The sequence below is a fragment of the Amblyomma maculatum genome, chromosome 3 (assembly GCF_055883805.1).
Source record: "Amblyomma maculatum isolate TAMU_Amacu chromosome 3, ASM5588380v1, whole genome shotgun sequence".
Lineage (NCBI taxonomy): Eukaryota > Metazoa > Arthropoda > Arachnida > Ixodida > Ixodidae > Amblyomma > Amblyomma maculatum.
The window spans coordinates 67074937-67089248 of NC_139346.1; the positions used below are offsets into that span (position 1 = coordinate 67074937).

General features: G+C 43.7%; 1 protein-coding gene across 1 annotated transcript in view; it reads right to left on the reverse strand.

Moving 5' to 3' along the window:
- LOC146194892 (signal peptide peptidase-like 2A) overlaps positions 1-14312 on the reverse strand; it is a 51608-nt gene that overhangs the window by 22347 nt on the left and 14949 nt on the right. Inside the window, exons 8-12 of the mRNA XM_084596661.1 lie at positions 11416-11614; positions 9645-9719; positions 5540-5696; positions 3443-3520; positions 464-618 (exon numbers count right to left, since the gene is read on the reverse strand). Coding sequence (XP_084452787.1) covers positions 464-618; positions 3443-3520; positions 5540-5696; positions 9645-9719; positions 11416-11614 — 664 coding nt within the window. The remainder of the gene's footprint in view (positions 1-463; positions 619-3442; positions 3521-5539; positions 5697-9644; positions 9720-11415; positions 11615-14312) is intronic.

Sequence of the window (14312 nt, forward strand, 5' to 3'; positions counted from 1 at the left end):
GGTGGCGTTGTTTCACCCCCACCTATCTGCCTTCTCTACGGTGTGGTCAGGTGTTCACAGACACAAAAGTGACATATACTGAGCCTTTCCTTCCCTGTCAATCAATCAATCAATTATTATTATTATTATTATTTTTATTATTATTATTATTATTATTATTATTATTATTATTATTATTATTATTATTATTATTATTAATATTATTATTATTATTATTATGCCACCGTCGTTTTAATTTAGGTGTAAACTGAGAAGTCTGCTCCCTACTTGTGACTGCCTGTGACCAATAAAGCTGATAATTGCACCAAATTAAAACTTCCTCGTTGCACACCTTTGGTATGAGCGTGTCATTTCGCATTTCATTCGTATTTTTTAGCAGCATGCTATTGACGAGCATATACGGGAGGTTGCACGCTGTAGCTCGCTTCATGTAATCAGGATGATGCGTGGCATGGCTGCTCACCCGCAGGCCGTTCCAGATTGCGAACAGGTGGCCCTTGTACCAGGCGGTCAGCACGGTGGGCAGGATGGTGCACGGCACCAGGTAGAGGAGCGCCGGCTGAGCAATGCGCATCAGCTGTAGGGCCATGAACGTCAACACCATGCCCACGCCATAGGCTGAAACCATGGTGTAGAAACAAATGATGCCCACCGAGGAAGTTGCGGTGCAGCTACTGGCGCTGTCAGGACCAACGTTTATAGACGATGGCCAGGGTCAAGAAGCTTTCCGTTTAGCGCTACCGCTCACCACTACTTCCTGCCGCTACCGCGCGGTGTCAGCCACGCACGCACTGTTTGGTCCCCGCGTGTCAAATCCGCTGAAATTTGACGGGAACATGGCGCCATCTGTCGTGATCTGAGTGATCTGCGAATGCATACTGACGGTAGCGCGGAGAGCGGGTCAGCGGTAGCGCTAAACTATTTGCACGTGCCATATTTTTTACCGTGGATAACTGTCTGGAGCTTTCGGTAATCGCAGGTTGCTGCCGGGTATTGGATGTGAGTTCAATGAAAAAAAAAAAAATTCTGCGCGTTCATGCAAAACAGGCCAATTAAAAGCATAAAAGTATGATAGTGCTTGCTTTCCTCAATTGTCCTCGTGTCGACGCGCAAACGTTTCAGTATGCATGTCAACCAACTCGCCCAATTTTTGCTATGATAGAAAACCCTAGGACCTCTAACTGAACGAACAGCTGCTGACAGCTCGGTGAGGAAACGCAAGAAGTTCTTTTTAATTATTCCATATCACACGAAGTTTTGAAATTGAGTAATAAAAGAGCTGAAGTTTTTTTAGAGAGGGATAGCATTTTGCAACGAATAGCGTACGCGAAACAGAGAAATGAGGCGTGCAAGAGTTAATTTTGTGTTGGCAACTTGAATAATGAGACATGAGAACGGCCAATACGTTGTCATATCTATAAAGCGAGTCACGCCGCAAAGAAAAGGAGTTTTCTTATAAAGATATACTGAGTCAGCTGCAGCCGCTAATCCGCACGCAAAAATTCTGAATCACACCATTCCTTATGATGCTGTGCTAGCGGCTATCTTTTAAAAAATCATTTTGTACACGCAAACCCACTAAGCAGAAACAAGAATATATATGTTACTATAACTAGGGAAACGTGTTGCAGTTAAGCGTAATTTGCTAGATGCTGGGACACCCTCTTGGGCGGCAACTGAAATGAAGCAATGAAGACGCATCAGGGTGCAACGAGTCTCTTATCGACTGTGCAGTGGCCGAGAATTAATATGTGATCTATATAGTCACTCGACTACCGCCGGCAGAACTAAGTGGAAAGCTTTCAGCCACACAACGGTGCCATCGTCGTAATAACAGCGTGCAAATAGACTTGAGATGATGGCAGGTGAACACTCTCAAGGCGCTGGTGAATACTCTCAAGGTTCGTATACAGACAACATAAATACCCAAGCAAGTAGCAGGGGGAACAGCGGCCGATGTAGCTCAGTTGGAAAAGCACCGGACGCGATATTCGGAGGTCGTGGGTTCGGTTCCCACCATCGGCACGTTGTTTTTTCTTCCACTTTGTGTTTATTTCTCTTTCCCCTAAACAGATTACATTACTAATTTCTGTGATTAACCAAGTAAACATTGGAAAAATTAAAAAAAAAGACAAAGTACCATCCCCAACGATTTCCTTGGCCTCGCCGACAGTTGGCCTCTTTCCTTCATGTATTATAACGAGCACCCTCATTTCCCCTTAATTGATCTGCTTGTAGTTTACGCGGGTCTCGGTTCTGGCAGTCTTGAAGCCATAGGTAGCGTAAGTGGGTTCTAGCACAGCTTTCGCCCTCGCTCTTGATCACGTTCTACGTGACGCTGGCGGTAAGAAAGGACGTTCCACGTCCGCCGCTATGGCTGAGGGTGGCGCTGGTGAACACTCTCAAGGTTCGTATACAGACAACATAAATACCCAAGCAAGTAGCAGGGTGGACAGCGGCCGATGTAGCTCAGTTGGAAGAGCACCGGACGCGATATTCGGAGGTCGTGGGTTCGGTTCCCACCACCGGCACGTTGTTTTTTCTTCTACTTTGTGTTTAATTATCTTTCCTCTAAACAGATTACATTACTAATTTCTGTGATTATCCAAGTAAACATTAAAACATTAAAGACATGAAGTACCATCCCCAACGCTTTCCTTGGCCTCGCCGACTGTTGGCCTCCTTCCTTTATTATTCATCATCCTTAGATAAAGAATACAGCGGACTGTCTAGAGTCAACGCAGATTGCTATTGTAAAATCTGTTGTATCGCAATCTTTGAAATATGGATCTCGGCAAATCACTTGAAGTAAATTTGCCGTAAAGTAGTAACCTTTAATTGATTCTTCCTTGCTAGTGAAATATAACTTTTAATAGTATTGGAAAGTCAGAACCAACTTGAGCGCCGCCTGATCAAAGGAAGATTAGCAACAATCCTGCGGACACAAAATGTATTTGTAAATGAAATGAAAAATCCTCGCGGAGCGTTGCCACGACGACGCTAGGGCCACAGAGCGGTGATTAGTGTGCTTGGTAACCATTCGATGAACGCTCCAACTCGGGGACGTTACTACTAACCGAGAGAATCACACACTGCCGTGGCTGCTACACCTTGTAGTGAACTAAAATCATTGCATTCCCGGAATTCTTTTGCAGATTCCCAGTATGGCTTTGAATTCGAATTTGTTTTGTAGAGGAAAGAGTTTGAGCTTAAAGAAAGAAAATTAACTCGGTGGCAAGGCTGTAAAAACTGATGGCGTTCGATAGCGATGGGTTAATGCACCCCGTTGTACGCCGCCACAAGTTGAACGAGGCGCGTTTTTGAAGTCAAAACAGCGCTAATTTGTGTAGCCTACAACTTCTTGAACAAACAAACAAACAACAAACAAAGAAACACACGAAACAAATGAACAAAGTAAACGAAGCTATGCGCTTTCACTCACCGGTGCAGGCAATGTAAAAGTAAAACCGCTTTCCGAGAGAGAGCAAGTCGAAGGCGTGGCAGTAGGACAGCAGCAGCCCTGCAGAAATATAGTGTGCCACGACGGTTGAAATGAATTAGAAATGTGGAGGTTAACCCCGGTTAAACCTAGTCATCCTAGCGTGAGCTCTTTTAAGCATGGAAGCACATCAGCTGACGACGAAACGTTGACGTATTCGGATCGGCACGTAACTATCCATCACAAGAATGATGATCAAGCGCCAGCGAAGCAGTTGTTAAATCCCCCGTCCAATCACATGGGGATTGCTTGTTAAAGAATTTTAGGTGGTTTAAATTTTGAGTGCCTCCACTACGGCATTTCTCGACGTAAGGCCAAACGCGCACGCCCAATTGAATGACCTTGGGATCTAAAGTCAGGCCGGCACTCGAAAAGAATTAACGTGTCATGAGGCTGCACCGCACAGGATATCAAGCTTGGGTGAAAAGTAAAAAGAGGTAAAGGTGATTAAAAGGTATACAAATGACCGCTTGGGGTACTCGATGGAGGGAATAAATTAGAAAGAAAAGGACAGCTGCACAACCAACCCATTGCCATTGCTGAGATGCAGCGGAAACATTCATGTGGCACCTAAAACATAACATGTTTTGGGTAGTGAAGTACTATGTGTGGGGATTGAGAAGGGAAGGGCATGAGCGAGATTTCTGTTCTATTGGTTATACTTTGTACCTTGTCTAGACTAGGGGAAAAGAGAGTTCCCATTCTTAGCTGAGCTGTGAGGCTCCAAGCACTCCACACCGTTTCAAAACTTCATCGTGTATTCGACCATCGAGTCACACATGGTGACTCATCTGTGAGAAAATCGGAACTGAAGACTCCCAGTTCTTTTCCCCTTGCATCCCTATAAAACACAGAAGATGAAGACCTCTTTACGGCGTAATTTATGACGTCACATGAAGACGTCCACTTATTGGCAAATTGAGGAAGACAGGCGATATTTCAACTATTTAGTCAGGAAAAAGAATTCAAATGAGCACCAATTATTAATCAACATACGGCGGTAATTTAACAAAACTTGAATTTGGGCGAGATGGTGAATAGCTGTTGGTAAGCGGAAGAAGCGCACAAAAGACACATACGGAAGTAAAGCCTGTCCCGTCATTTTCCTTCCGTGTGTGTGTTTTGTGCACTTATTCCCTTTACCAACAACATATGGCGGCACTACATTATTTGAAATAGTTTGCAACAATGCCCAGTTTATCACTTAGCCTGTTCTTGTTAATCACTAGTAAAGGTGTAGAGCAGATGGGGCACGCGATTAGGTTAGTAAAAGTAATTTGGGAAGTACCGCAGTAGCGCTCCGCAACTGCAGTTTTTTTCGGAAATTCATGACTTTTCCAAGCTTCAATTAAAACAGCAAATTTAGAGCCATGAGGCGCGAATTTCACATAACGAGCATTTGTAATCATCTTTAGTGTAACTGTCAGAAACGTTCGGCGTCAGAGGGGTGATTCGGTGGGCGGGGGGGGGGGGGGGGCAGGAAGGGAGAAGGATGAAAAGTAAGCAAGTTTGGTTAACATGACGAAGTTCATTCGTTCACCTTGCACGTACGATGCGCGGCTCTTTTTTTTTTTAAAGCAAATGGGCACAACCGTTATAAACACTGCGGTAGCGAGTCATGCGCAGACCTCACAGGAAAAAGAAATTAGGGGGCTAAGAGTCGAATGTTGTTGCTACAGGTTTCTGTCATTACAGTCAGCTCTTGGTTGTGTCAGCTGACCTTGTGACGTCAAGGACCTTTTCAACAATAAGGAAATCTCGTGGTGCCATTCGAATGAGAGAATTTCAGGACGCCATCAGAATTCTGCTCATGTGATTACTAATGCTATCACATTGTTAACTGCTCTACTGTAAGCGCTCCATACTCTCCGAATGTCTAGGGTCAGAAAGATACCAGTTTGAAGTTCAGCTTATATGCGTCGCTTACGTAAAACAGAAATCTAAAGGAACGCACTGAGCGCGTCTACCTCATTTCGTAACATTCATGTCTAAAGTACTTTCCCTGAGAAAATCTTTGGGAGTGAGTGTGAGGCTTCTCACCGGGGGCCAGGATGTCCCCGAGGCCGAGGATGGAGTACTTGCGGTGGAAGCAGGCGTGGTATTTGCCCTTGACGAGCCTCGGGAAACGCACCACCATGGGCAGACCCTCCTGAAGGCTGCCGCCCTTGGCCACCTCCACCATTACGCTCTCGCGGCTCTGCGTGTGACAGGGAGGAAGAGAATGATTGAACTGACGACACGATTGAAAACTGCGTTGATTCATTTATTTAATGGTTGATTTGATCCTTGTCTGACATACAACTTCCCCTTTGTCTCTGCGCACTCATAAATACAAGGTATCATATATGATTATAAATATAATATAGGGAGAAGCGAATGTCTTGTCAGAGTTGATTGTCCAAAAATAACGCGGTCATACATTTCAAGCAACAACGCTGCAGTTGACTGTTAAAGCTTCAGCTACTCAATCATTTGGCGTTTAGTCTAACACCACAACTAGATTAGAAAACGTACAGGGGAGCTTATCAGAGCGGAATAATGCGATAATGTCTTCAATTTGTTTTTATAATCTTATAAAATTTCAGGAGCGACAGCTTGTCATTTTCGTTTCTGCTGAGTCATTCCTAGTCTGCCGTGCTTTTGGTGCATCATTCTTAGACATTTCTATTTGTTTGTTTTCAATCTGAGTCATTTTATTTTCTATTTTTATTTCTGTTCTTCCCCAGGCCGCAACCTAAATCTCATAAGAGTGTGAAAGCGGGCAGAAAATCTACAGTCTCCCCACTTCCCACGTCGCATGGTTGGCAGGGGGCAAAGTTAGAGAGCCACTTTTGTTCACGATGCTGGTTCTTAAGGCCACACATTAAAAAAGTAGATAGGTGCAATTGAAAAATTTGTTCGGAAACTTGTCAACGATAGCCTAGCGTGGCTAGGCATGAATAACGAAACTTATGCTACCAGGTTACTTCTGCACCGAGAGGGGTGACTGTGACTGGAACAATACTGACTAAAACAATGTGATAAAGCTGAGCAATTTCAGATCAACGCTTGCTGCTTCAAATGACCTCAAATTATGCCTACGTAACCTGAGGGGAAATAATGGTAGGGGGTTGAGTACTATTAAACCCAGTAGACCGTGCGAAGCCTTTTGAGCACAAAATTTGGTGTGACGATGGCACACAATGCACAGCGCGAGAGTGTGCTGCTGCCAGCGCGTGGCGGGGGTTCGGCTGCGTCGAAAGCTGTGGGGTTCCATAGTGGCTTTCCACAAGGAATTCTTGGTCCCGTATTTAGGGTGGGCGGTTTTCGCCTTCATTTAATTAGTCAAAACACTAGAACCGGAAAAAGTGGCAATCGAATTGACACTCGGTTCCGCTGTTTTCACCGACCAGAGGATTCGAAGTTTGGTTTGGTTTGTGGGGTTTAACGTCCAAAAGCCACTCAGGCTATGAGAGACGCCGCAGTGGAGAGGATTCGAAGTCAATGTGAAAACGAGGCTTCTGAAAACGACTCCAACTCGAAATGCCGGCTCTGGTTTTAAATCCGCTCTTCTGTCGACATTTTTAATTGTGAAAACACTACAAGGGCACATGCAACAGTTACACAATTTTGATAGGCTTTATTCGATATTTAAGCTGGCTAGACCGGTGACACCGTGCGAAAACACTGTTTGAATTTCCCCTTCCTGAGCACGAGGACTGTGTCGTCACAATATGGTGAGCCAATCAGGGCTCAGACACAATAACGATTGTGGCTCGGCTCGTATTAGGGCTTTCGTACTAAAATCCAGAGATACATAAAACGCACACTGTTTTGTGTCGTTGTGATGTGAAAGTTTAGTAAAGTTGAATGTATCTTTATATTTATTTGTATATTGAAACCGTTCATTGTCTTTTGTTTATTTTTGGTTATAGAGTTTATTTGTCTTTTGAAACCGCAAGACACCAGGTTTCAGTTTCTTCAAAACGTTGACGATTCTGCTTGTGCCCTTCTTTAGTGTCGAAGTATAGGAACTCCGCATGGCGCGTCGTTCAAAGCTTGGCGAAAGATGACTCTTAAAGCGCGCAAAGTGTGGAAACAGTTAATGTGATAACGTTACCGAAACGAGTATCAAAGCAACAATAGTGCTTTCGATATGTCAAATGATTCTCATGCGGAACCTTTTTTGATGAGCCGCATGCCAAAAAAAAAAACAAAAACAAAATACGTATATGCACGTGCGTCGCAAAAATCAGCCGCTTTTACTAGTTAACCAGCGTATAAAATATATCAGTTTTGAACCTGAAACTCAATAGGTATTTAAAGTGCTGGCGCGTGTTACGCCAGGACGTATCAAACACTTGAAAAAAAAAAGCAAAAAAAAAAAAAACAGGAGGTTTGCGAGACGTACTCTGTGCAGTTATCGTATCAAGCACTGAATATTGTACGTTCTGAAAATGGTGCCCGTGCATATGAACAAATCGATGCTCTGCTCTTGACAACAATCGAGCACAGTTGAAACGCGGGGGAAGCGGTTCAAACTTGGCTAAAATTCGTTGTGGACGTCTTGAAGAACGCTTGGGACAAGTACAGACTGCGAGGTATGTATTGCCTCTGCAGACAGCACGTATATGGAGTTCGACATATATATTCTCTAATCCAGCAGAATCCAGTAGGACAGATGCCTTCACTGAATTTCTTTATATACACATGACAGTTGTTGCAGGAAACATTTTGAAAACAAAAATGGTTGAACATAGGGAGCCCGAAATCAGTACAAGATCTCTTTATGCACATCGAACCAAGGCGGACGTACTTTAATGCAAAATGCTTTCATATGGCACTATAGGCGATAAAAAAAAAATGAGTCTCATAAATTAGGCTAGTTAGCTGTGTTTAGACTGGTATATAAAACGTAACTTCAGAAAGCGACACAGGCTATGAGGGGCGCTGTAGTGAAGGGATCTGGAAACACCGAACTTCACTGGTTCGCGATCAAAGGGAAGTTTGAAGCCAAACGATTTCATAGTCTTTTCAGCCGAAGAAAAACTTCGAAGGCCCGGCAGCCCGATGAAGTTCGGCACGAAACCGGAACTGAGTGTAGCATGAGATGCACTATTAGCTCAATGGAAAAGTAACGTCTGCAGAGTGCTTGTTGCAACGACTACAGGGCAAACTTCGAACTGGCTGCTCTACTGTGCAGTGTCATGTTCTTCATTTTGCTCCGTTGCTGTTTATTTATTTTGTACATACCGGAATCTCAATAATACCAAGCAAGTAGGCATATTTTTGCTAACATCGAGTACCGTTTGAAAAATATAATGACCATGCGGTTGGCAATGGCTCCTTTTCTTGCACCAAGGAACCAGGCAGAAAAGTGTTCTTTACGTGGCACTACATCGCGGGGACCATGGAGACCAGTTGGTAAAAATTAAACATATTGGAACAGCAAAGACAATGAAACACTCGAAAAAGAAGTACACAGGTCAGCGCTGTACCATGTACTAATTTTTCTTCAGTCCCCTTATCTTTGCTGGTTCAATAAGTTTTATTCAGTAAAACGCATCAAGCTCGATTTTGGCGCAGTATATAATCATCTTAACAAGTTATCAGCACACTTGGCGTTTCCACCGCACTTTCGGCTTGTCTGAAGTGCTTAGTTTCGGTTCGGTATTGAAAAAGCGGTGATTTCCTCCGCATTCCAGGACTTGGTTTGTCTTGGTTTCAAAAACTGATATGATATCGTCTTGTGAAAGGTATGAACTCCCTATTACCCTAACCAGCTTAATCGGTCAACTGAAATGAATCCAAAAGTCTTAAATAAAAAGCTACATATTTATAAAAATATTGTAGGAAGATATGTCCACCGCGGTTGATAGTTCGTGGACGTTTTTTTGCTATTTTAAACTCCTTATGTTTAAGAGTGTTTTAAGGTCTTCGCTGAAATCCTCCGTGTATTCAGCGCTAACGTTGCACTGACAATTTAAATGTTTTTGAACTCTGGTCACGTGAATGCTTACAATGTACTGCACAATCTAATATACTCAATTTGCTCTATAATCTCATAAGAGTTCTTCGCAATCAGTTTTATCACTTCGAGACCTCCTGCTTACGACAAATAATACTTTGAGCGCAGACTGGGAATATGGAAGCCTGCATCGCTCACCACGCGCACAATGGGCGTTATGAAGACGAAGAACACGTCGTACACCAGGAGCAGCGAGAGCAGCAGGCACAGCAGCTGCAAAGCAAAACAAAATCAGCTTTAAGAAATAATCTCCAGGATTTGCTTGCATACTTAGTGCACTTGTTTTTATAGGTCCCTGAATAGACCCAGAAACCGATAAAGCAGTGACTCAATAATTACGGAGTCTTGCTCAGGCGTTCGGGTTTAGGCCCAACCCTAGCGCGCGGCAACTTTTAGAGTCATATCCCATCAGCGATGATCACGAGGGTTCAGAAATAACTGTTGCTAGAAGAGGTTTCTGTTGACAGCGACTGAAAAGTTGAGGCTGATTGATTCATAATGACGGAAACGACTGAGCAGCACTATCGGTGGGAACAGGAGAGAGGGTTGCTGGCTTATTTTTCTCCTATCCGTTCTTCTCCAATAGGCTGCGTTGTGCTGTCGTTTCCATTATAAAAATTTATTTCAATGTACCTGTGAGCAACGACTACACAAACACAAAAAAACAACAAACGACTCAGCGCTGAAATAAATAAATAAAAAGCACTACTCTTTAAAGAAATTTTATCAATTAAAACACCAGTAGGTACACGTTAATGTAAAAGTTAGTAAATACAAATTACTTTCAGGCAGACGCAAGTTCTCATATGGCGCTCGTGGTTTCAATAAGCCCCGCCGCGGGGGTATAGCGGTAAGGGCTCTCGACGACTGGGCCCAAGGATGCGGGATCGAATCCCGGCCGTGGCGGCCGCTTTTCGATGGTGGCGAAAAGCAAAAAGGAGATGTGTGCTGTGCGATATCAGTGCTCATTAAAGAAACCAAGGCGGTTGAAATTTTCGGAGCCATCAGATAATCGGCTATGGCGTGTCTGACAGCCCGAGTCGCTTAGGACGTCAAATCCTAAAATCCAAATTTACTATCTTATTGACAGAATGCGCTTACTCAAGCTCAAGAAGGTACTGCGTCGCAGTGCTTGGATAACACAACCGCGATATATAGTAATCGCACCCAAATGAATAAAAACGCATACAGCGTAACAAAATGTGAAATAGAATTGTTACAAATTTAGCACGAACACTTAGAGCCTCCTAAACGTATGAAGGCGAATGGTCGTTCGGGTGATGCGCTGCCAAGATGGCCGATTCCCACGATACAAACAGTGGCTGGCACCACCACGCGGCTGGCAGCTCACTGTCCTCTGTGCTCTTTCTACTTTTCTGCAGCCCCTTTACACAGTGTTCTACGACGAACGCTTGTCGGTTTGCCACATTTAAACCAATTATATTTTGATACATACCATGTTCAACATCTAAGAGATCATACCTGTTTTATGAAGCTGCTCTGTGGGGCTAACTGGTGTCTTCAATTCTCTCCGATGTTCTGTTATTCTAGAAGCTTCTATAATTGTAGAAGTTGTACTAAAAACTTTTCTAACTTGCACGTTTCAGGCACATGCAGAAGGATGTTGATATATGTTGTACAGACGTGGGTGCGGACATAAGTAAACGGAGCAAGCTATTCCGGTCTAATTACAATAATGCCTTCTGCAATAGAAATAAGAAAACAATATTTGTCCAAATGAAAGGGCAGTGGTGTCTACTGCGGATTCGCACATACTACGGCTGCTAGCTTCAGTTATTCAACGCGTGAAAAATATTACGAGGAAATTGCGTGCTCCGTTTACTTTTGTCCTCACCGGTACGTGTATGCACGTTTATATACGTGGCCCGAAGAGGATCATTGTGCCCACCTTGAGATTGGGCAGGTGTATGGATTTGAGCATGTTGATGCAAAAGGCGATGCCCAGCATGTCCTGGAGGACCCAGCCGACGATGTCGTTTTGGCGCGTCAGGAACCAGGCCACCGCCACGCCTAACGAGAACACCACCAGCGCCGCCTGGCGCCACTCGATCGGCGTCTGGCATCCGATAGCCAGCGCCTTGGGGATCCTGAGGTACGTTGTCGAGTCGGAAATTACAAGATCAGGTCACCAGTGTCTACGTCAGAGCTCATGATTCTTGGCACTATTGTTAAGCAGCAGCATTATTACTCATACCTAATGCCACTTCCAAACTAAAACATCGCTCGTGTCAAGCATTGGTAACAAAGAGCACTGAGTATCATTGAAAATTGAACCACGTTGAAACGAATTGTATTAGGTCTTGCCCTCGTTGGCGGTTGCTTCCTTATAAAATCATGCGAACTTGGTCGCAGCTATCGTGTACCAACGTACTTCTCTATACATGCGTTCACCACAGACAATATAAATAGACGTTTAGTGCGCCGCCAACGTGCTTTGCCGGAGGCCAACAAGTGCATCGCCCGACCACCGTGTAAATGATAACGGGTACTCCGACGAATACACGTGCTCGTTTCTTCTACATGCCGCATGGGCTTCACCGAATTGGTTGAGCAAGGTTGAGAAAGGTTTTGAAGCACGCATGACATATGTTCTCTAAAAATATTGCGCAAATCTACCAAAAAAAAGATATCACCAATTACGACCCTCAAAAGATGATAACATAGAACCACAATTACTTCCAAAGCGTAAAGTGCAATTACTCCGAAATTTTGGTTTTCATGCATAGTAAAATAGTAAATAAAGTAAAAAAAAAAACAGCAGCCTCTCTGCAGATGCGACGCGCACATTCTTACGTCTCCTCGCTAATTGCTTTCTAAACAACAGAATAAAGAAACCAAGCATGTTCGAACCCTTCTCTCTTCCTTGCTCAAGAATCAAACCAGCGATGAACCGAGCTCCTTCCTGCGCGAAGCTTTTTTGCAGCGTATGAAGACCTTGAAGCAGGTTGGTTATTGATTGGTAGTCCCAGTATTCGGGATTCGAACTCGACCTCTGGAGCTCTGCAGTGTTCGCGCATTTGCGGCTGTCCTCCCATCCCCTTTTGACCCGTGGGGACGATTGCAACGAGGAACCACTGTGCCTTTAGCCGACTTATCCTAGGAAGTGCATTGAGCATTTCTGCCCCTTCGGAAACTCCTCGACGCCTTACACTTGGCTTTTTTGAAAATGTGACGACTACCCCTGGAATGCCCTCAGTAAGTTACCCGACTGCGCAGGGCCCTGGCGGTTTCAGACGCACATATCTTGTGTCGTTGGATGGATGGATGGAATATAGGATCGTCCCCTTTAAAACGGGGTGGTAGCAGTAGCTATCATGCTCATTTTTCTCCATATATCTTTATTATTGATTTAGAATGGTTAACTAAACCATCATTCTATTTATTAAATTTTGCTCCTACATTACTAACATTATGTCACTTCTCTGCTTTTTAGCCACCAATCTTCCAGCCGTTTTTTGCTAGTTTCCACCGCCTGTTTATTCACCCGGCCACTGTTATCTCTAAACCCCAGAGCTTCAGGAACAGTGATTGCGCCTGCATCAACTTCTGGATGGATACCATTGCATTCGAGTATAATATGGTCAATTGTTCCACTGGAGTTTCCACATACAGCACATGCGTCATCTCCATTGTTAAATTTCTTTTTGTAGCTGCGTGTTCTAAGGCACCCTGATCTAGCTTCAAAAAGTAGGGCACTGCCTCTTGAGTTATCAAAGAAATCTTCCTTCCTGATCTGCATTTTTCACTTTCGGTATAATTCCCCACTCTGCTTTTTTTCCATCGAATTTATCCAATTTTTACCTTCTGTGTTTTACACCTGTTGCTTAATGCTCTTTATTTCTGCGTCCTTGTTACTAGCAAACTTACTAGCTAGTTTCTTAGTTCTTTTCCTCCATTGTGAGTCAACGATTTTTAGGTACAGATATTTAAATGCTTTGGCTGCCCATCTGTTACTGTCCAATTTCCTCAGGCGTTCCTCATATAATATTTTACTCTGAGCTTCCCGTACTTCGGAAGATGCCCAGCCCATATCTCCCTGTACCGCCTCATTTGTAGTTTTGCCGTGGGCACCTAGTGCTAATCGTCCAACAGATCTCTGATTTGTTTCTAATGTCGACTGTACTTCTGATTTTAGGCACGAAACCGCATTTCCGAAAGTAAGTCCTGGCACCATAATTCATTTCCAAATACCCCTCAATACCTCATACCTATTGTATCCCCACGATGCCTTATGCTTCATTATCCCGGTATTCCTTCGCCCTTTGGCCTTAAGTGATTGCTCATGCTTTCCTATGTATGCCAATCCTTCGTTTACCCATACCCCCAAATATTTATATTCTGCTACTCTAGGTATTTCCAGGCCTTGTATTTTAAGACCCTGATCAGTTTAGTCGTTGGAAATCATCAGACCCGACTTAACTGAGCTAAAACTGAAGTCTAGAGCGTTCCCTTCGTCTCCGCAATACTTAACTAGAGTTTGCAATTCTTCCAGACTCTCAGCTAGCAGCACAATATCGTCTGCACACATCAAACCGGGGAGGCGCTGCTCTACCGCCTTTCCACCTAATCTATATGACAGATTCTGACATTTCGAGGCACCCTACCGGGCGTGCTTTGCATATATAATGAACAGTGGTGCCTTTAAGTAAAAGTAATTTGAAAATGAGTGAACTAATTTTTCTGCCAAATTACGCATGCAGAGTGACAAATATCCGTTAAATTTAAATTAACGGGTCAGAAAAGTAATCACTACATTAACATAACCTGAAAAGTGAATAAATGTAG